At 33.1% G+C, this 22,139-nt stretch overlaps 1 protein-coding gene across 2 annotated transcripts; it reads left to right on the top strand.

Annotated features, from left to right (window-relative positions):
* The first annotated feature begins 753 nt into the window (after window positions 1–753).
* Window positions 754–21,617, top strand: LOC110092297. Of its 2 annotated transcripts, XM_020816795.2 has the most exons (8): window positions 754–791; window positions 5,701–5,808; window positions 5,923–6,594; window positions 7,580–7,650; window positions 19,665–20,111; window positions 20,197–20,274; window positions 20,346–20,437; window positions 21,056–21,617. In XM_020816795.2, the coding sequence occupies exons 1-8, from the start codon at window positions 785–787 to the stop codon at window positions 21,123–21,125; spliced, it is 1,545 nt and encodes a 514-aa protein (XP_020672454.1). In that variant the 5' UTR covers window positions 754–784; the 3' UTR covers window positions 21,126–21,617. The 2 variants fall into 2 exon arrangements, with proteins under 2 accessions (XP_020672454.1, XP_028551839.1); XM_028696006.1 differs by lacking the exon at window positions 754–791 and having other exon boundaries at window positions 5,699–5,831.
* Window positions 21,618–22,139: the final 522 nt, after the last annotated feature.

Below are 22,139 nucleotides of genomic sequence, written 5' to 3'. Positions count from 1 at the left end.
TCATAATACTCGACCTTATTATGCCAACAACATCGAAGACAACAGCAATAACATACATTCAACATTCACTTGTATTGATAGTTTATTCAAGTTCGAGGAAGAGTAACCTTTTATAACTCATTAATCTAATTTTCATAATTTTTTTTTCAAAATTTTAATATAAAAAATTATGCATCATTTTTACGTTATTCTTCTTCTTATTCTTTAATACCAAGGATTTATATTAATTCAAAATGCTGATATTTTATAGTTGGCAACATAACAGTCTAATCTACCCAAAAGTCGTAAAGCCATCTGATTTAAAATAATACTTTGAATAGATAAAATCATAAAATTCTTGAATTCACATTATTATAATATATCTATATATATTCATTTGCCCTTGTGGCTTACCCACCTAAGGATCTATGTAATCTCTTACTCATGAATTGGTAGTCCAATGCCACAAGTTCATACTAAGTAGTGAAATATGTAAATAGCCATATTACAAAATTTGAAAACTATTTTATATGATTATGCTAATTTATTTTTCATAAAATAAAATTATTTAATTTTAACATAAATTTACAAATATATATTTCTAAATTTCAACATAAAATTACAATTACGAAATAATAAAATTTAAATATGTTTTACAAAAATATGTTTTTTGAGAAAGTATTTGTAATTAAACTGTAAGAATAAATCTTTAAATAAAAAAGTAGAATCATTTTAAAATTTTAACTTTTTTGAGAGAATTAGAACAGATTAATTACTCTGAGATTTTCGCCGCTCGTCCTCCACCATGGAAGGTAATTCCTGATGCATGTATTTTGATTCCTCAATAAATTTTTGGGATTATCGGTTTTGATCGCAGGCAATGTTTTTATCTTCAATGTGTTCCCCATTTGAGTTGTTTTACTTGTTTATCAGCTGAACTTTCGGATCTTAAATTTGAAGCGCAGCGGGTTCTATTCAGTTAATGTTTTTTTTTTTAATTGGAATGTGCTTCGCTTGAAACGCGATCGACAGTTATGACCTAGAAAGTCTTCATTGATAACTGCTGCTCTGTTCTTCAAGGGACATGAAGTGGGAGCTCTTGGAGAAATGGGCGTTTGCACTGTTGTGCTCTAACCATCGGTTTTACTTGATCATCATTTATGATATCGGGTCAGGGTTTTCGATGTGTTGATTTTGAGGAAAATGATACTGGAATAAGAAAGCTGTGAAGGTCATACCCAGAATAAATTACTTTCTAAAGCCGCTATAGAGCGGCGACCCCTTCTTTTATAGAATATGTTTCATATGTTTATAATCATAGCATTTTCTTCTTGGGAATTCCAAATGATTGATTGCACAAATGTAGTACAAAATTTTTTTATACTTTTTTTTTAATAATTGGACAAAAAACAAAAGGCTCTAAAGAGAGCCTCTGCTAGGCATTTGTAATTGGTTTTATGGGTTCATAAATGTGATAGGTGTTAAATTGAGTTAATTGATTATAGTGGGTGGTTTTTGTTGGGAATTCCAAATGATTGATTGCAAAAATTTAGTATAAGTTTTGTGGATACCTTTTTATTCATAGTTGGATAAACAAATAAATGGCTATAAAGTGATCCTTTGTTGGGCATTTGTAATGGGTCGTATGGGTTAATGGATATAATAGATAGTTAAATTGAGTTAGTTGATTAATGTGGATGTTATAGTATACCACTATACCCTTAAGAGTCTTGTTATACTATAAATAATTGTCTTGTTGGAGTATTAGGGTATCAAAAATTGAAATGAATAATCTCCTTTTGTTGTGATGTTTTTCTTCCTCGCATCTCTTCTATCAATCCTGCATTTCCTAAGAGTTGCCATCATCCTCAAATCACCATCTATCCCTATGATTTGGAAGTGTCATAACAATTGGTGCTCTTGTTGAGATTCGCAGGCAAATTCCTCACCTCTTTCTTCATCAACAGTCATACCCAACCACACCAAATACTTTTCATTGATGATGGCAAGTGCTTTGCGATGCATTTGAGCTCTTAACAAATGACAAGCATCTTCTTGAGCATCTTATGTGATTCAAATGGACATCAACTCATGCACTCCTACCCTAGTAGTCCATCCATCCAACAACCTAAGCACCTGCTCAGCTCTTTGCTTAATTAAATTGGAAATCCAAGCATCCTCCCTTGTTCCATCTCTAATTATTATATTGTCTTTAATTCTTATTATAGATAGTTGAGACCTTGCTAGTATAACTCCAGTTACATTGCCACACTTGCAGGACACAAAGGACCTAGTGTACGAATGTTTTCCACTTCCCTCACCACTAATAGAGCTTCAGCTAGAAGTGTGGCTCGATGGTTACCCACCTCCTATATTCACCAGTGTTTGCACTAGTAGTTCATGACTTGAAGATTATGCACATATTTCTTATATGGACTTATCATATTTTATTATGTTGATGGACTTGCGGGCATGGTCGATTTTGAAGCGGTCAATAATGTGTTATAGTAAGTTATTAAAAAGAGTGTTCGTTTGATATCTCGGGTCTATTATTCAAAGCAATGGTGAAATAGATGGGGATATTATTAGTAGAATTTAAGTTGAATGGTTGAAGTGGAGGAATGTGTTGTGCCTATTGTGTGATAGAAAAGTAGTTTCAAACTTAAGGGAAAATTCTATAAGATGGTGGTGAGACCTGCAATGTTTTATGGCACAGAATGTTGACCATTAAAAGAAAAGCATAACATTAAGTTAGTGTTGCAAGGATGAGGATGCTTAGGTGGATGAGTGGATTTACACTTAGATACAAAATACGAAATGAGTATATGCGTGAAAAGGTTGGAGTAACTCCTTTGGCGGATAAGATTAGAGAGAGTCATCGTAGATGGTTTGGTCACATAAAATGTCGACTTTATCCTGTTATAAGACTAGATGTATTAGATTTAGCCTATGTTAAGAAGGTCAGAGGTACACCAAAAAGTCTGGTTAGGAAGTATCAGAAATGACCTTGTGTATTAGATTTAAATGAGAATTTAACTCTTAATAGGACACAATGAATAAAAAAGATTCATATAGCCAACCCCACATAGTGGGATAAAGGCTTGATGATGTTGTTGTTGTATGGTTAGAATGCTTATGACTACAATTATGATCTTAGGATGTAATTCAGATGACTTATGATGGAATAAAGAAAGGCCTTTTTTTTCCATGCCCTTTCGGAATCAATTCCTCCCTCTAACTCTAGTCGTTAGGCTTCCTTCCTCTTTCTTTCTACCTCATGCCTTTCTCCGTTGAAGTATTCATTTATCTCTTCTTCTCATCTAGTGTTCTCTTTACCTCTCCTTTTGTTCTTCCTCCGTGCCAATTATTTTTCTCCTCAACAATCAAAATATCCTAGCTCACCATGATCGTTACTCTTGTTATCATGCTATTGGTCAATTATTATTAGAGAAACTTTTATGGTTTTATTTTTTTATTTTTGTTATGATTTAAATCTTATAACTCTACTTTGGAGATCAACAGAAATACCACTCGATCTAGTGGTTGGTGGTTTCCTCTTTTTATGTTTTCAGGATAATTTCAAATTGTTTTCCTGTTTTCCATGTTTTTATATTCATTGCTTCTTGTTTTTCCCTTCACCCATGCCATTCAACATGAATTCACCCCATAAACACTTCTTAGAATCATTGCTAACCACTCATCTCACCTTTGTAAAGTTTCATTTCTTAAAGTTCATGTATGAATTGCTTTACTGCTGAAATGTCACTGGTTTGCGGAAAATACATAAAATGCTAGTTGTTTCCTGCTAAATATTAATGATGCTTTCGTCTCATGGTGGGCACTTCCTGCCACCATATCATTCATCCACATCCATAAGACTTAAGAGCTGTAAATACATTTCCTCTTTATCCAATTCAAGTTGGAATCTCTAACGTCTCCTCATCTTCTTAAACCTCTCAAACTCTAACTAGTTCAAATTCTAATCCTGATTCAAAACTAACTAGTTGAATATCTTTATCTCAATGCCTCCCCTTTTACTATTCATGAATAATAAACATTTGCACACTTCCTGAGATTCCCCACCTTCTCTCCTCCACATCAACTAACTAGCTCTACGTAATCCTCCTTAATGTCCTTTTATATTTGAACCTATAACTAATTTCACATAAGTCAAGAAACAAGCCTGTTTCTTTATAGTGAAATACACCAATATTTTCTCAACATACTATATTCAAATTAAAAAAATAAACTAATCCTTAAACTCTAAATGACCTCCTTATCGGTTGGAGAAGATGATTTACACCTTTTTATGCCTTTTTGAAAACAATACAAGTTACCCCCTTCATTTCTACATTGATAGCTGACCCCTTTTCAGATAGAGAAGAATAACAATCCAATTGATGTCATTTTAATCTAATGTTTTGCAGTTAGAACTTAAGTCTAATCTTTGACCCAATCAAATGAAGCTCAATCCAACCAATCAATTTGTCAGACTAAACCATACCTTAACTTTAAGCATTTCGATGAACCAAACTAAATTAAATGAAAAAAATTGTCCATTTTTTTCATTTAGTGCTTGAAGACCTTCAATCTTCAAGCTTTTAGAGCAGTATTAATGTTCTTAAGAATTGATGAATCTTTAACTGATATTATTAATGGTAATGTTGTTTTTCTGCTTTATCTCTTCCTCGGTATGAATTTTGTGTTTGTCACTTCTTTGTGAAGTTGGATTTTTTCTCTCTCTCTTCGTCATGATGAATTTCACTGGCTTTGTCATACTATTGAGGGCATCCAATTATTTCTCCAATAACAATTTAATTCTTTAGGATAGAATTCTTCGTAGCTTTATGGAATTGATACAATTCCAAACATTTTCTTCTAATAATGAGTGTTGATTCATATTTGTGGCAATATAATCTTACTTGGTACATTATTTTATGCCATTTATTCTTATTTGTCATTTTGTCAATTATTATGAGTAAAATATTCATTTATCATTTTGGATATACATGTCATTATTTTAATTATAATAGGGTTAGAAAGTCTATGCATTTATGGCTCCTATTATAAATAATAAGGCTTTCAGATGTAATTCATAATTCAAATGGTTGGTGATGGAATAATGAAAATGTTTTTTTTTTTTGGCATTCCCTTTGGGGGATTGGTTCCTCTCTCTTGCCACGAGCCATGTGGATCTTTTCCTCTCTCTCAATCTCTAAACCCCCTCCTCTCGAGGCATTCATTCATCTCCATTTCTCAATATATTCTTTTTTATCTTTATAATTCTTCCTCTTCATGAAATATTTAAGTCCACGATCTTCACGCCTGCTGCCTCACTTGTCTTCATTATGTTTGGTGCATTTTACTCCTATGAAAATCTGATCTCTAATACTCTATTTTATTTCTCCCCAATTTATCGAGTTTTTCTACTTGTCCACGAAATCTTTACTCTTTCTAGCTTTTCTTCAACTTAGGTTATCTTGTGCAAAATAGTACCTTGTAATGGCACACAACTCTGTCAAATTAATGAATGCCTTGGAATTACATTCCATAGAATTACAAGAAGGATTAATAATTTGGCCTTTGAGCATCGATAGTTTAACAATATTTTATTGGTCTCACTGTTTATAATTTTACTATTTGCAACTACATAGGAAGGTCTACCTTGGCAGAGGTTCAACCGTAGAAGTAATATGTTTGATAATTCAACATTATTTACAGGGTCTCATGTAGCTATGCAGAAGGAAGGGGAAACTAGTTCTCATGAAAAACAAAAGAGGAAACTGAAGACTCCTGCGCAAGTTGAGGCACTAGAGGAACTTTACAATGGTACAGCTACTGACTTTTTCACGGTAGAATGTAGTGGAGAAAATATGGGGAATATCCTTTAAAAAATTTCATTAGTAGTTTTTTTGTATTAATAAGATATTTTTCTTTTTTCAGAGCACAAGTATCCTAGTGAGGCAATGAAATTGGAATTTGCTAAGAAAATAGGTCTTTCTGAAAAGCAGGTTTCTGGATGGTTCTGCCACAGAAGACTGAAAGAGAGGAAGATTTTGCAAGGTGAAATTTATACAAATGGAAAACAAAATCTTTCTAGCAGTGGTATACATGATCTCATTAGTGGGATTAAACAAGAATCCTGTAGCAGTACCAAACAAGTGGATAGAAACCTTGATTCTAAAGAAGTAGAAAGTAAAATGTATTATGCTTATAAATCTTCTTCTGATGCACTTGCATGTGAAGCTCACAATAAACATCCGCATATCGGAAATAATCATGTGGCAGAAGATAGATCTTCAGGTGGTAATTCAGCATCTCAAGGCAGCCTTTTACAAAGTAATGAGAACCTTTACGTTGCACAACCTTCTAGGTACAAACTTTGTGATGATAGTAGCTTGTTGATGAGCAACAAAAACACTGTCATAAAGAGCGAAGATCATCTGGTGAATCCAAGGTATTCATTTTTGCAAGATGAGACTGATTCCCCAGCTATTTCTGCACTTAAGTGGAACCTAGGAAGGCATTATCGTGAAGATGGCCCTCTTCTTAGCTTTGAGTTTGACCCCCTTCCTCCTGGTGCATTTGACTCACCAGTTCGGGATTCAAAATGTGGTAATACTTGAAAACTCAGTTTATTCTGCTGTGGTGATTATATTTGTATTTTTTTTTTAGCTCTTTTGGGTACTTCTTACGTCTTTATGCGCGTTAAAGTTTTCATCTAGCTTTATAAGCTCGATCTTTTTGTTTTTCATGGTTTGCCTATGTTCTTCAAGTTGTTTATTAAGGATCCTCTAGTATTCTAGCAACCTAAAGTTACGGATTGTATGTTGTAGTAGATATTCTTTTTTGTGGTTGTTAGATCCATCATATTCCTTTCGTGATTCATAAATCTTATACTGCAGTCTGCATATAAGAAACTGGTTCAAGATGTTTATTCTTATTTTGTTAATGATAAATGTAAATGGCTTTTTATGCACCTTATTGTATATCGTATTCCTCTGTCAATGGTAGAACAAAGCCATCTATCCAAGCGCTTATATTTTGCCTTTCCTTACTTGACTAACAAGTGGACAACCTAAAACAATTGGCAACATGAGGTTCAATTAGACTCAACCTTCTACACAAAAACATTTCCCCGTTTAACTTCACTTAGTCTACATGACAGAAACATTATATTAGTCGTCCTTAGATATTTAAGCTTCACTCAAGAAATACTTTCTACGAAATTTGAAAATTTAGCACAAGAAAACTTCGTTCAAGAAGATTTGTTATACTTGCATTTAGTAGTGTCCAAATAAGGTATTTATTTGCAGCAAATATTGGTTATGTCCCTCTTGTAGCATCAACATACTTTGTGCGATCCTTCAACTGAAACTTGTTGACTTAAATAAATGTAATTGCACTGGCTAGTCTCTACATACATTTTGTAGATATCACTGTTCTTTTCATGTACCTGCACTTTGTTCCTTCGTTTGACTATTTCCACCTTTTCAACATTTCTGATATGCAAGATAATATTTAAATTATATGTGTTAATGCATATATTTTTATCCAAATAACCAGTTGATTTAAAAATCCTTCATTATTCATCTTTCAGAGCCCTACTATGTTGGAGATTCCATGCAACACGACTCGTCTAGCTTCTATAGGAGTATCAATGAGCATAGGGTAATTCCTTACTTATATTTCCATTCTATCCTGGTGTTTCATGTGCCTGTGTCCGATTATTATTATTATTGCAAAGTTTCACAATTTTCCTTCCTTTTTTATTAATCTCTTTTGAGAATTCACATTTACCATCCAAGCAATTTTGATTAAGTGCCCCTTGTTAATGTAAGGGTACGGGCAAACTGAGCATGAACAAGCTGGGATCTTGTTTGGCTTAGTTTGTTTATCCAAGCTGAAGTTCGTTAATGAGCTTGTTGAAGGAGGAAAACTTTTGGATTTGTACTAAATGTGTTTTGGCCTATAAATAGGCATGCAAAAGAGTTAAAAAAAGAAATAAATAGAGAATGATATCCCAATAACGTAACATAAAAAAGTAGATGATTTAACAATTTGGTAAAGATATCTATCAATTATTTAGAATGGGATGCATGAGTAATAATTTTTTTGGGCAATATATCTTCTCAAATGAATTGACAATGCTCTTCAATATGTTTAATACGGTCATGAAAAACAAAATTGTTGGTAATGATATGACGACAATATTGTTGCAATACAATGTCATTGGTTGAGTAATGGGAAAATCAAACTGTACTAAGAGAGTTCTTACCTACATCATTTCAAATGTAGGATGAGTCATAACTTTTTATTCAACTTCAGCATTGGGAACAATTGTCTATTTCTTGCTTTTTTAGATGACCAAATTGCACCCAACTTAGATCCAACATCCCGAGGTTAACTTCTTGTCTTCAACTAAGCCAAAATAATTTGCATAGGAGAACATTCAGGAGTTCGATTTGTGTATAACAATCCTCTTTTGGGAGATATCTTTATATAGTTGAGGTATAGGTGTAAACGAGTCAAGTCGAGTGTCTTCCTTATTGAGCTATGCTTATTTTTCACTTATTGAGCTCGAGCTCGACTCGTTAAAAAATTTTCTAGGTTCGAGCTTGACTTGTTTGCTTGAGCTCGTTTAGAAAGCTCGAGCTCGACTCGATTTTTGAGCTCAATTTCTTAATTTTAAATTAAAATATTCATTTATTTTAGAATTTTTATTTTTTAATACAGGATTAATTTATAATTATTAAAATATATTATATAAGATAATTTAAATTAATTATTAAATATATTTTAAATTAATCGAGTGGCTCAACGAGATTTTGATCTGAGCCAGACTTGAGCTTGAGTATAGGCTCAAGCTTGAACTCGTGGCTCAATAAGTTCGACTCACTCACTTACACCCCTAAGTTGAGGTTTTTAAAAATTGCCTCTCATTTTTTCTTTCCAAATTTGCACATGTCAAGTCACTAATTCAACAATGAATAAGATATGGTCTGGTGATTGTAAGATGTTTATATTTTTCATCCAATTATGAGATAAAAATTTCCTCTCCACTGTCGGCTTGTGGAGGATGAATGAGTGTCAACAAGTTTGCTACGTAAAAGCCTGGTTTCTTTAAAAAGATCAGGTGTAGATTTTCTTTTTTAGTGGGAAACTCGATATTTGTCGTACGTGAATTTGAACCCTAAAAAATATTTTGGTCAACTCAGATCTTTATAGTTTTTTGTTTTAGTAACTCTTTTTATCACTCCTGGTAAGTAAAATGTCCAGGACATAAACTAAGATAATAGAGTCAAATGAAGTATGATGGAAAAAGATAGAGTGATCTACAATGCTACTCAGGAGGCCAACCTCATCAAAAGCTTTGTAAATTTTGTGAAATAGGATTTGAGGGCTGTTATAGGCCATAAATAGCTTTGTTAAGTATACCCAAGGCATATAAATAGAGGATAATGACATTACAAGCTTTGTTAACTATACCCTGGGCATAGAAACAGAGTATAAAGACAAGGAAAAATATCTAAAACCAATAAAATGGTGATTGAAGGTCATATAAAGATTGGATAGGGTGATAAGTATATCTCTTAGCTCTCCGAAGTATAGTGTGCATTAAGTAACTAGTTCATTTAATAGATTAGTTGAACCAATGGGTTTTAGTTTTAAAATCCAAAAAAATTAAACCAACAAAACTATTTTCCAAAATAAATCTATTCAGTTTTGGTTTTGGAATAATCAAAATTAAAAATATTTCTTAGATTAAATGGTCAAAGATTTGTGCTCATGACATGACAAATTTATATATGGAGATTTTATTATATCTGATTAGAATCAACAGCAAATCACACAAGATTGCAATTGAATATCATAAGGAATGCTAAATCGATTTTTAATTCCTAGATACAACATGTATGATAAATATATACTAAATTTAGTATAATTTAAATTTTTCTGTTTGACCAATTTATAAAAAAAAAATTGAACCAATAATCAAACATATCCATGTTAAATAAGATCATTTCGGTTTACTTTTTGTTTTATCCATATTATGTACATCCCTACTTCGAAAAGCAATCGGCAAATGAACTTAGAAAGTTCATTAGAAAGTAGATGTTTAGTTGATTCAAATAAAATTCATGGAGTTGTTACTGAAGAAGTATGAGGTCATCGTGTGTACACCTGTAGGAGTGGAGAAGAGGGGTGAGAAGCTACAAGAGGAAAATAAACATGGGAAGTGTATGGTGTGGTAAAAGACATTGATAAGAAATAAATATAGATTCATGGAGGGTACATATAATATGCAATTGGCAGTAGGTTGAAAACATCAGCAACCTTTTTTTAGTACAAAAGTATCCCAAAAGGATACATTGAATAGAATAGCCTGAGAGAGTTTAATGTTTATCATTGAGTCGAAAAAATATAACAACAGAAACACCCAAAAATTATAGTTTAGAGAAAAAAATGAATTTTAAATAGAGAAGGTGATATCACCAAGCACAAAATATGGGATATGATTAATAAGATAGCATACACCTGAAACTACATACCCCAAAAAGCAGTGAGGAGCATTCATATCAAACAATATAGTTGGGACAATTAATAAATGGTAAAGCTTTTTTTCAACAATACCATTTATTGAAATGTATAGCGTTATGATACCTAATGAATAATTCTATCATCAATGTAGAATGAGTGAAATTCCGTTTGTGTGAATTCCAGCGCATTAGCATTTCGAGGAGTTTTAATTAAAGCTGAGAAATGAATATTTATTCCTAGATAGAAAGATATTGAAAAAATGTAAGAGGAATACTGCATATGTTTTATTATCGTATTGGTTCGAAGAGATACAACATTTTAAGGAGAGAGAGCATATATTAGGGAAAAAAATAAGAACATAATTAATCTAATTTTTACTATTAATTTAGCATTTAAAATTTTATTATGCATAAGAAAATACCTGTTGGTAGACTGCATGTGGAAGGCGGAATAGTGGAGGATTGCCAATGAGACTAATCACTTGGTTAGCTGCATTTACATCTAAGGGAGGAGCAAGAGCTATGAATTGCTATGGTGGTGTTGGAGGTGCAAGAGCTATGAATATTGGCTAGATGGTGTAGCAGAATTGAATGTACAATCTGATGTTCAAATTTTTGGATTTTCATACTACCCCTCAAGCTGGGAATATTTGTCATTCCATGCTTGAAATTTAGATTGTCAAATTACAACTAATTAAGAATTTTACTAAGAATATTAGCAGTTTGTTGTTTTGATATAGTGCAATTAATTTTGATAATTTCTTGGTTCAATTTTCTCTTTTATAAAGTATATATCATTCAATGTGCTTAGTCATGCTAATAAGATTGTCAGATCTCATTATCATTGGTCCTTTTGTGGTAACTTTTAAATATCCAAGGACACATTAGCTATATATCTTCACAAATTTCATGGACCATAGTTCAAAATTCTATCTCAACAATGCTTTGGGCAACAACCGATTGTTTAATGCTTCTCCATGTAACTAGCTTTCCACGCATAAATGAGCAATAATCATGTGGATTTAAGATCAATTTTAGATCTTCCCCATTCAGCATTAGTGAAATTTTTGTATTTATGTCAATCCCATTTTTAAAGAATAGCCCTTTTTTAGATGCTTTTTTAAGATATATTAATATCGTATGCACAACATCAAGGTACTCCTTTAAGGATTTATTCACAAATGGACTAACAACACATGTAGGAAAATAAATGTCAAGTCTAGCATGTAATAAATATGTGAGTTTTCTTTCCTGCTAACCATCAGTTCCTCCCTTTGTTAGTAGGAGTTGAATCTTAATCACACATTTGTTTAAATAATTGATTAGTGTATTTGCAGGCTTGCATCCAAGCATCCTAGCTTCCTTTAATAAGTCCAAGATACATTTCTATTGAGAGACAGATATCCCCTTCCTTGACCTAGCTGTTTTCATGTCCATGGAATATTTTAATGAACCAAAATTCTTTATTTAAAATTATTTAGCTAAGACATTTTTTATCTTATTTATCTCTTCTTCATAGTCTCTCATTAGAATAATATTATCAACATAAATAACTAAAATTAAGATTTATCTTTAGCTGATTTCTTGGTGAATAAAGTATGATCAAATTGCCCTTGAGAGTACCCATACCTTTTTTTAGTAGTGGATTTGTCAAACCAAACTTTTGCTGATTATTTTGAGCCATATAAATATTTAGAGTTTACAGACTTGACTTATATTACTCTTATCCTCAAATTTAGGAGGAATTGTCATATACACTTAATTATCTAAATACCCCATTTAGAAAGGCTTTTTCACATCTAAGGTTTCTTGATAATCAACACCATAAATTTGAGTGAAATCTCTTGTCACAAGTCTTGCTTTGTATTGGTCGATACTTCTGTATGTTTTATATTTCACATTCTATTTGCATCCAGTAGCTTTCTTCCTTTTGGGGAGACTTTAAGAGCTTTTACGCACCATTTCTTTCAAGAATTTGAATTTATTTTTGAATTGCATTTCTTCATTCAATAATTTTTAAAACAACTTGGATATTGTTAAGAATTTTCAAGCTAGGAAGATTTATGATAAAGGCATAAAACTGAGTAGATAATTTATTATAAGAGATATAATGGTTGATTAAATGATGGGGACTTTTCTTGAGAGCATTAACAGGCATATTAAGATCATCATCAAAATTAGTATTAACTTATCCTTGTGAATCGATTTCAGGATTTGGGTGAGACATTGGGTTTTGTTCAGGAGAATTGCTTTGTTCTACCTTGTCAGGTGAATTTTCGTGCCATTTGGGATAGACAATTCTTTTGTGCCTTGCTTGCTCCGTATGATCTTTGAAAGGCTGAGATTTAGATAGATTTGGAAGAGATGTAGGTTGAGATATCAATAGGATATGATTGATATTATCACTAAATTCATATTCACATAGGGAGATGATGTTCTCCCTTGAATGGGAGTTTTGGTGAAGAATGGTTGATTTTCAAAAAAGATTAATCTCAGATGATATATTTTTTAATACTTGTTGAGGAAAGTAGCCAATAAAAATTCATTTTACGGCTTTTGGGCCTAATTTACTTAATAAAAATTCATTTTACGGCTTTTGGGCCTAATTTACTTATTTGATGAGTAATTTGTATAAAGGCAGAGCAACTGAGCACTTTGATAAGAATGGTGGATATAAGTTTGTTTATGGGTTAAGCATGAAAGTTTGGCAAAGAATTTTGAATTTTAGAATTCGTGATGGCATAGAACTAATGAGATATGCAGCAATGAGGGTAGCCTCCCTTAATAATATTTTTGGACATTGCTTGTAGTTATAATTAATCCAACAATCTCTGAAATGAGTCTTTTTTTTTTCTTTCAGTTATATCATTTTATTGAGTACGGGGCAACAAGTTTGACAAATAATTCCTTGTTTGAGAAGATTATCCAAAAATTGAATTAAATTATTATTTTATATTATCATACTCAAGGACTTGAATTTGGGTTTGGAATTGGGTCTTTATTAAGGAGTGAATTTGTTTAAAATTGTAATTTATTGTAAACTTATGCTTCATTAGAAAAGTTCGAGTGATTCTAATGTGGTTATCATTGAATGGTACAAAACATTGAGCATCTGAGATTAGGGGTGTCAAAATGGGTTTTAGGATCAGGTTCGGGTCTAACCTGATATTGATCCACCCTATATTGATCCAACCTGAACTCGACCCGATTGCACAAATGGGTCAAAAATATAAACATGTACCCGACCCAAACCCGGGTTGACCTAACCCGACACGAGCATGGTCGAGCGCCAATTATGCTAGCGCAGAGCAGGCCGCGCTGCGGGAGTGAGGCGAGATGCGCGGGGCAAGGGCCGAGGTGCGGGCAATAGGCGGGCGAGGGGAGATGTGCGGGGCGAGGGCAGTGGTGTGGGCTCGAGTTGGGCACGCGAAATGCGTGCTCGAGCTTGGCATGTGGTGCGGGATAGTGAGCAGGAAGTGCGTGCATGAATAATCGGCGGGTCATTTCCGGGTTGACCTGGACACGACCTGATTTTTCAAACAGGTCAGAAATTACAACATGAACCTGACCTGTTTGTTAAACGAGTCAACCCAAAATCGAATTCTCAAAGTCGAATTCGGGTTGAGTTTTTGGGTCTTGTCATAAATTGACACCCCTATCTGAGATGTTATTCAAGATGTGCCCTAGATGTTAGTATGGATTATTGCAATGGACTGTGAGGTTTTATTGGGCTGATTAGGATGGGAAGTTTGAGTGTGTTTAGATAATTAGTAAGTTTTACACTGGAATACCTCTAAATTCGTTTTGATGAAAATGGAAGTGAATAATTTTTTTAGTATATGAAATTTGGATGCCCATTGGATGCCTAAGATGAGAACGCTACAATATGATTGTGCTTTTGTTTGCGGAAGATATATAATGTGCATTTTTTCATGCCTTTTAGGATCCTTCGTAATCTTTAGATGTAGAGTCAAATATTTTACTTCTTCTTACAAATATTCATCCTTGAATTCCTATTCTTAAATTTATAGTAATTAATAAGAAAATTAGTCGTATAGTAATTGATAATAAGTTGTAGGAAATCTTAAGAATCAAAAGAAGTGAGTTAAGAATAGAGAGCAAATAACATTGATAGCCTATGTCAGTTACTTGCAATGTCGATCCATTTACATTTCTTACTATATAGGCTTTTAAATGTGGATGTAGGGTTTGAAACAAGGGGGCATTCCCTGTCATATGATTGGAGGCTCTAAAGTCCACTATCCAAGTTTTTGGATATCTATTTTGGACATAAATGACATTTAAACCATACCTTTTTGAGCAATTACACCAATGATGATTTCTGGTGCTAAAGGCTTTGGTTTTGACTTTTCTAGTCAAAACTTAGAGAAGGTTTCTTGAATTTGAGGGTTAGTCACTACAGGTGTATCTTTCTTTAAATATCATTTTTTATTTAATCATCATTATGGTTTAAACAAAAAAGAAATCCTTGAAGGAAGGGTGAGGCAATATGCATTTGCTGGTGTATGACGTGTGTGTTTATGTGAGTTCAACAAGGCACGAGTGCATTTGATTTTTTAATGGGAGATGAATGTCTCAATGATATTGAGGCTAATGAACTCTAGCTAGAAACATGGGCTCAAACTGCTCGTTTTGCCTTGCGTCTTCACTGCTGGTCTCTCTTCCCCTTGATTACAGCTATTTTTCTTTTTGTTTTCCCTCATAATCACCCTTAATTCTATCTTAGCAAATCCACTTAGTCAAGGTGTGGGCAGACAAGAAATTTGCACATGAAAGGGTTACGAGATGCGTGTTGGCGATAAGAGAGGTCGTTGTATCAACAAGGCTTGGCATGCAAATGATGGGATCTTACTAATCGCCATAGAGATCGATCCCTAGTAGATCTTCACATACTCGAAAAAGATGAGGGCGAGTCTCTCTTCGTTGAGTAAAATCAAGACAATGGACGTGATCTTAACTAGAGAAAAGATGAAAATCAACTTAATTAGAGTTGAGTCTTTGATATCATTTTAGAATATTTGAAAGAAGAATACTGCATACTTTCTCTTATTTCAATGAATATTTGCTATACAATATTTATAGGAAGGAGAGTTTATATAAAGAAGAAAATAATAATAATTAACCTAATTAATTACGATCAATTCAATATTTAAAAAGTATGTTTTGTATATGCAAATAGTGGCAAATGGATTGCATGTGGAATATGAAATAGTCACAGATTTTCAAAATGGCTAATCATATGATTGGCGGCATTTACATCCAACGTAGATACAAAAGATACGGATTGCTATGGTGGTTTATCTGAATTTAATGCAAATTTTGACTTACAATTTTAAGAATTTCCATTAAAGATTTGAATACATATAAATCTTATGATCTACATTTGAGCAGGTAAACCCATATAGCATGATAAGGATTATTAATAAAAGTAACAAATTACCAAAACCTTAGATGGGTGGGTCAAAATAGGAGTCATACTTCATATGTTAGAATGAATAAGTTTAAAAGAATTATGAGTAGTGATAAAAGATGAAAAATATACTTGGTGATGTTTATCAAGTTCACAAGCATTGTATTCCAAATTTAAAGAGCATATAGAAGTGAACCATCAAAGTCAATGTGTTGGTGGGTGATCCAGATGATGGTACCATTGGAAAGGATTGATGGTGGAAAACAGAGCAAATGAGACCTTGGGTGTCATGTAGTCCATTTAGAATGGTAAATTCTTATAGAATATTTATGCTTGTTGAGACAATGAATGGAGAATAAGTCAATGGAAAATTTAAAACATATAATATAAGAGATAAATTTATGAATAGATATATACAGCATTTGCGAGAGACACGAGAGTAGGATTCATCCATAGTAAGGATCGACTGTAGAGAAGAGAGTTAAAAATAAGAAAATTGATAATTACCTTACTTGTAATATGTGAGAAAACATGAGAATCTAATATCCAAGATATATCAGAGGATGTTGCAACTGTGGAATCATATGAAGAAATTTCATAGGACAATCATGAATTTTATATAGTTTAAAAATACAATTATAATTCTTCTAAGAAAAAGTAACAAATCTAGAACAAGTTGTAGGACTAGGCTAATAATGATAATTAATCAAAGATTCAAAGTAATAAAAAGAGGATGAGTAGTCCATCAACAATGATAACACGATGGAAAATATATTTCCTCTATTCCTATAACCATGAACATGACAACAACGATTATAATATCTTATAGTTAGGGTAGACTAATCAAAGATTGATGAGGAGGGAGTCAAAAATTAAGTGACTCGTATAACACTTGTGGGACTATTTGCAATATTGGGATTAGGGGTGTAAATCAGTCGAGTCGAGTATATGACTAATCAAGCTAAGCTTGTTTAGCTGTTACTGAGCTCATTTACTAAGCTCGAGCTCGACTCGTTAAAAAATTCATTGGCTTTAGCTCGATTTGATTGCTCGAGCTTGTTTAGAAAGCTCGAGCTTGTTTAGAGAACTCGAGCTGGTTTCGATTATTGAGCTCGATTTTTTAGTTTTAAATTAAATTTTTTTTTTTTTGAATTTTTATATTTTAATATAGAATTAATTTAAAATTATTAAAAATATGTTATATAATGCTAATTTAAATTAATTATTAAATTCATTTTAATTTAATCGAGCGGCTCAATGAGCTTTTGAGCCGAGCTAGGCTTGAGCTCGAGCTAGTTTAATATACAAGCTCCAGTATAGGCTCGAGCTTGAACTCATAATTCAATAAGCTAGACTCACGAGCTCATTAATGAGTCGAGCTCAAGCCGTCTTGCAAGTCGGCTAGACTCACTTACACCCCTAATTGGGATTGATGGAATTCGCTATCAGCTGTGATTATTATACCTTGTGAAGTGAGGTGAAACCATGAGAGAAATTTGGCAATAAGAAACTCCCCATTCTATTGTTAACAATTTAAAGTGTTAATATTTAAGAAGCTTATCCCACTTATCTTGTAGGGTAAGACTATTATTCTTGGATTGGAAGATTGTTTATTGAATTAAAGAGTGTATAACATAGATATGTTTCTTTCTTTCAAAAATTAAGTTGAGCATAAAATATCTCATATTGCTTCAGTCAAAGATAATGGTGGAGGCAATGGAAGGTTTGTTATGTTTAAGCATCCAATTGAGGACAATATAATTTTATGCTTTCCATTTAAAGAATTTTGAGGTGTTTTTGCAAGCTTGCTAGGAAGAATCTAATGAATGAGTTTATTATCAAAGCAGGTAAGAAAACAAAAAAACTCTTGATCAAAGAAGATAATTTGTATAATTAAACCTTATTATTGTTCTAATGATGGAATAGGCTTTAGAGTAAAAAAGAAAAGGTTGAGAAACCATGAAACCATAGAGAAGAAGAAACCAAAGAAGCTAGGGTTGACTTAAATCATGTTTGACTTCATGCCTTGGTGAGGATAGCAAAATGGCATGACGCGAGCAACGAGCGCTCTATGTATATAGGTGCAATGAGAAGTTGAGGAAAGGGAGCACGCTTGTATGTGCAAGGTTGGTTGCTATCAAAGGATGGACCAAGCAAGTTTGATTTATGAGTCTATGCTTATAGAGGATGATGCAAGAAATTGATAGGAAGCAGGGTAAGTATGAGGTGCATTGTTTCAAAGGTGAAAATGATTGTAGGTTCAGTGGTGCTCAGCGATGTCCAATTTCAGGAAATTTGGCGTGCTACAAGGTATGTTCGAGTGGATGAGAATTGTGTTGATGTCACTAACTAGAGTGAGTGGCTCGAGGGCACGAGTATAGTGCGAGTGGCTAGTGAAAATTCTAGTGTGGATCAGGAATATGGAGCGGTATCTAGATTAGGCCAAGCGATGGAGGGGTTAATCTACTCTAGTACCATGTTAGGAAAGGAAAACATGTATATCTTTGTTGATTATGTTTTGGTCGGTGAGTACAAAAGAGGAAACAAATAAAGGAGAATGATATTCCCAATAATGTGAAATAAAAATACATCTCCTAATATAATATATAGACCTTCCAATATGATTATATAAATAATTCCTTAATAGAGCTAATAATCTGGTTCATCTTTTGTTGGTTTATTATTGAGTCAAACTTTATCTGAACATTAGCAATAAGTCAAATGCATTGTCTAATTTTTATTAATATTTGCGATTGTATGAAAAATGTTTGTGATTTTCAGATAACTTCTTTGATCGTCTTAAAATTTATGCTGGGCATGTTTTTTAAATTATCTTCAATGGCATTCAATGGTAAAATGAAAAGAATAAAAATGCAATATTAAGATACATATTAAGCTCTTGAGTCAAAAGCTCGGCCTGCTTGCTAAACAAGCTGAATAGTTTCTTTTTTTTTTCAATATTGGGGCAAACCTTAAACCAGATACCTAGCCGAGCTTGAGTTTTTCACAAACTTCGTGCTTTTTGAACACCTTTACATGCAAGATAAAGCTCTCAAACCTCATCTTCTAGCTGTCAACTAACGTCTTGTATTGTCAATGCATTCTTAGTCTGCAAAAAAGCATTCGTCCAAATTAATTCTTAATCTATAATTTGGCAAAGCATTTGTATGACTGAATTGCAATTTATATAGTTTATTTTTCCGGTGGAGGGTTGGTGGAGATATTACTAGCTGGACAAAAATACATCCTAGTATTCTGTAATAAAGTTGCTGTTAATGGTATAGTTCTTATGTCAAGCATCTTTGCCAAAAAATGGTTAAGCTGCTGCAATGTAGCATTTAACTGGACAATTTGGTGATATTTTACAAGTTGCTCTTTGGGTGGCTTACTACTACGTAAAATCAGAAGCACAGAACTACATTGTGTATTTGTAAATCTGAGCAAGATGAAAGCATCAAATGTCTATGAAGTTCTCTGTTGGCTTTAACAACTCCCTTATACTACTATGAAGTAATTTACTAGTCTTTTATTTTATGTTCATAATATGAAACACTCTGTTCAGTTGTATTTTACACGACTTCATGGCTTGTTTTGTTAAGTTTATACCAATTAACTATTATGTCGTATTCATTTTTGCTTTTCGCTGATGTGTAATATATTAATGTACGGTGCGGGGGGCTATGATGATTTGTAATATTTTGCACTACTTTCAGGTGTATGATAAATACTATGCTGAGAAGCTTGCCAGCGAGGCTTGTCAAGAACAAAGGAGCTCAAAAAGGACAAAGCCAGGATTTATTGATTCCAATGAGATCACCAACTTAGGGTCAACACAGAATGCCATCCCCAATCATGTTCAATATCAGGCCATTTCCATAGACGAGACTGAGAAATCTATGAATCGAACTTCTTGTTTCGATGGCAGAAATAATTTGAGATTTCTCAATTCTAAAACAGAATGGGGATATGGCTGTAAAGATGGCTACAATGTGCAACAAAATTCTCAGAGCACTAATATAAAAAATTATTTTCCTTGCCCCAACTACGATACTGAAGTGTTCCAGGGTGAATACTTTGATACTAAGCCCTTCGTAGCAGCACCAAAGAAATATGACTCTATTAGCTCAGAATGCTGGCATCAGCCTCAAAAAATTCTGAAGGTTTTCATTGTACTTCGTCATGTTTCACAGCTGAAATCTGGCATTCCTATTGTCCCGTTTTATGGATTTGTTGTACATTTTGCAGGATAATACCAGAAACGAGAACACTAAAAGAAATCACTCTGCAATTCAACCAGACATGTTTATAAAAAGCAGAAATAACGTGAGTATAGTGCGTGAAAATCTTCAATTTAATTTTCTTACCATGTATTCTGATCTGTCATTTCTGAGCAGAGAATTGAGAAAGTGAATGGCATAGGACTGTGGAAGCAACAGTGTCCTGTTAAAGGTCTAGAGAAGCCTGCACGTCAAGTACCATTGATAAGGTGTGTTAATGTTCGGACCTTCAATTTATTTTGTGAACTGTACCTATTGAGTATTTTTCTATCATGACTGATCTTTTGATGATATCAATCTCGGTTTTGACTTATAAAATGTAGATAATGTCAAACTCTGCCCAAAACTTCCAGTTTTTCTTATTAGATAATATCAATGTCCCACCATTTTCTAGTGCTTGCAAGGTTTAAAGTTTGCGACTTATAAGATACCAACTCTCAAACTTAAATGCATCTCCGGAGAGATTATTCTGTGCGGACACCGGATGGGTGAACCGTCTTGTTACGCTCGGTATCGAGCGTGGTACATTTTGGGGTGACGTGGCACATTTTTATTGATCTCCGGACGAAATCCGGACTCTGCACAGAATAATAAATCCTATAACTGTCAATTCAAGCACACTTTTTGATGACTAAAGATTGACGTAAACATCTAGAAATTCAAAGGGTTTAGTAGAGGCAAAAATAGAAGTTGAATGAATGACATTTTTTGTACAAATTCCCTTTATAAAGAGAGAGGATCTTGCTGAACTCTACATTTTAAGAATAATAAAAAAATTTATAAGTTCTTTCAGTCTATAATAAACATTGTCTGGCTTACCATTTTAGGCATCATTTGGACGTGGACTCCAATCTCCATCAAGATGTGTCAGGGGACACCTCCTTATCCTTGGACTAAAAGAATGGATATTCCCATCGAGTTTTTGGGTGAAATTTTAATCCAAAGGTGTGTACAGAGATGCATGGACGTGATCAAAGCCTTAAATGCTCACATATTTCATTGCATCAACAACCTAACAATTAACCAGAGATATCTTCTCCAAATTTATGCTGCGTTTGGATGGTTGCAGCCACTCGTGTATAGAGCTTATGTTTGTATAGTTTGCTAGCCTCTCTCTCTCTCTCTCTCTCTCTCTCTCTCTCTCTCTCTCTCTCTCATCCTTTTGTATATGCTCCTGTTATCATATGTGTAAATGCACATATTTGCCTTATTAACTCGTTGAAGTTTGGGTACTTGAAGTTTTGTGAAGGAGGCCCTAACGTTTTGGCTCCTGTAAAATGCTTAGATGTGTCTCAAAATTTGAATTTCTGAATACGACCTTGTATAATTTATTAATTTGTCCAGCAATGTGAAAAGCTGTGCAATTTTAAGGAAGAAATTCTTTGGTGAGTTTTTCCTATTTTTCATATATTTTTTTATTATGTGAATTTTGAATTCATCAAAAATTAAAAAGTTTGTATTTAATTTACTTCAAATCAAACATTAAAACATTAAATAATTTAAAATTTCTGCATAATCTATGGCAATGCTTGGCATTGACTAACATAGATTCTTATTTGATCAGTGTGTAAAATAGTTGCAATTCTTCTGCAATTAATGAGTACTTGCTTCCTATGGACATAATTTAAAGGCTTTAAAATTATTTATTTTCATCTGATAAGATGAAGAGTAATCATCACCCAAATCTTTTATGGTCCAAATTAGGCTGGTTAGATTTGGTCAGTTGATATTAATTTGAGCTTGGTCCATTTGTGATAGTGATATCTTTTTTATTATTTTTAAAATAATTTTTTAGTAAAAAAAATCAAAAAATTTTATATAAAAAAATAATAAAAAAATTATTCCAAATGAAATCATAATCTCCAATAATTAATGCCATGTTATAAAAATAAATTAAGATTGCTCCTTAAT

This window comes from Dendrobium catenatum, unplaced genomic scaffold (assembly GCF_001605985.2).
Source record: "Dendrobium catenatum unplaced genomic scaffold, ASM160598v2 fragScaff_scaffold_716, whole genome shotgun sequence".
Lineage (NCBI taxonomy): Eukaryota > Viridiplantae > Streptophyta > Magnoliopsida > Asparagales > Orchidaceae > Dendrobium > Dendrobium catenatum.
The sequence above is the reverse complement of the archived record's forward strand: the minus strand, read 5'-3'. Positions and strand labels throughout refer to the sequence as shown.

Coding starts and splice junctions, on each gene's coding strand:
- LOC110092297 (XM_020816795.2), top strand. Junction 5,809..5,922: donor ACTAGAGGAACTTTACAATG/GTACAGCTACTG, acceptor TTCTTTTTTCAG/AGCACAAGTATCCTAGTGAG. Junction 20,438..21,055: donor CGTCAAGTACCATTGATAAG/GTGTGTTAATGT, acceptor TTACCATTTTAG/GCATCATTTGGACGTGGACT.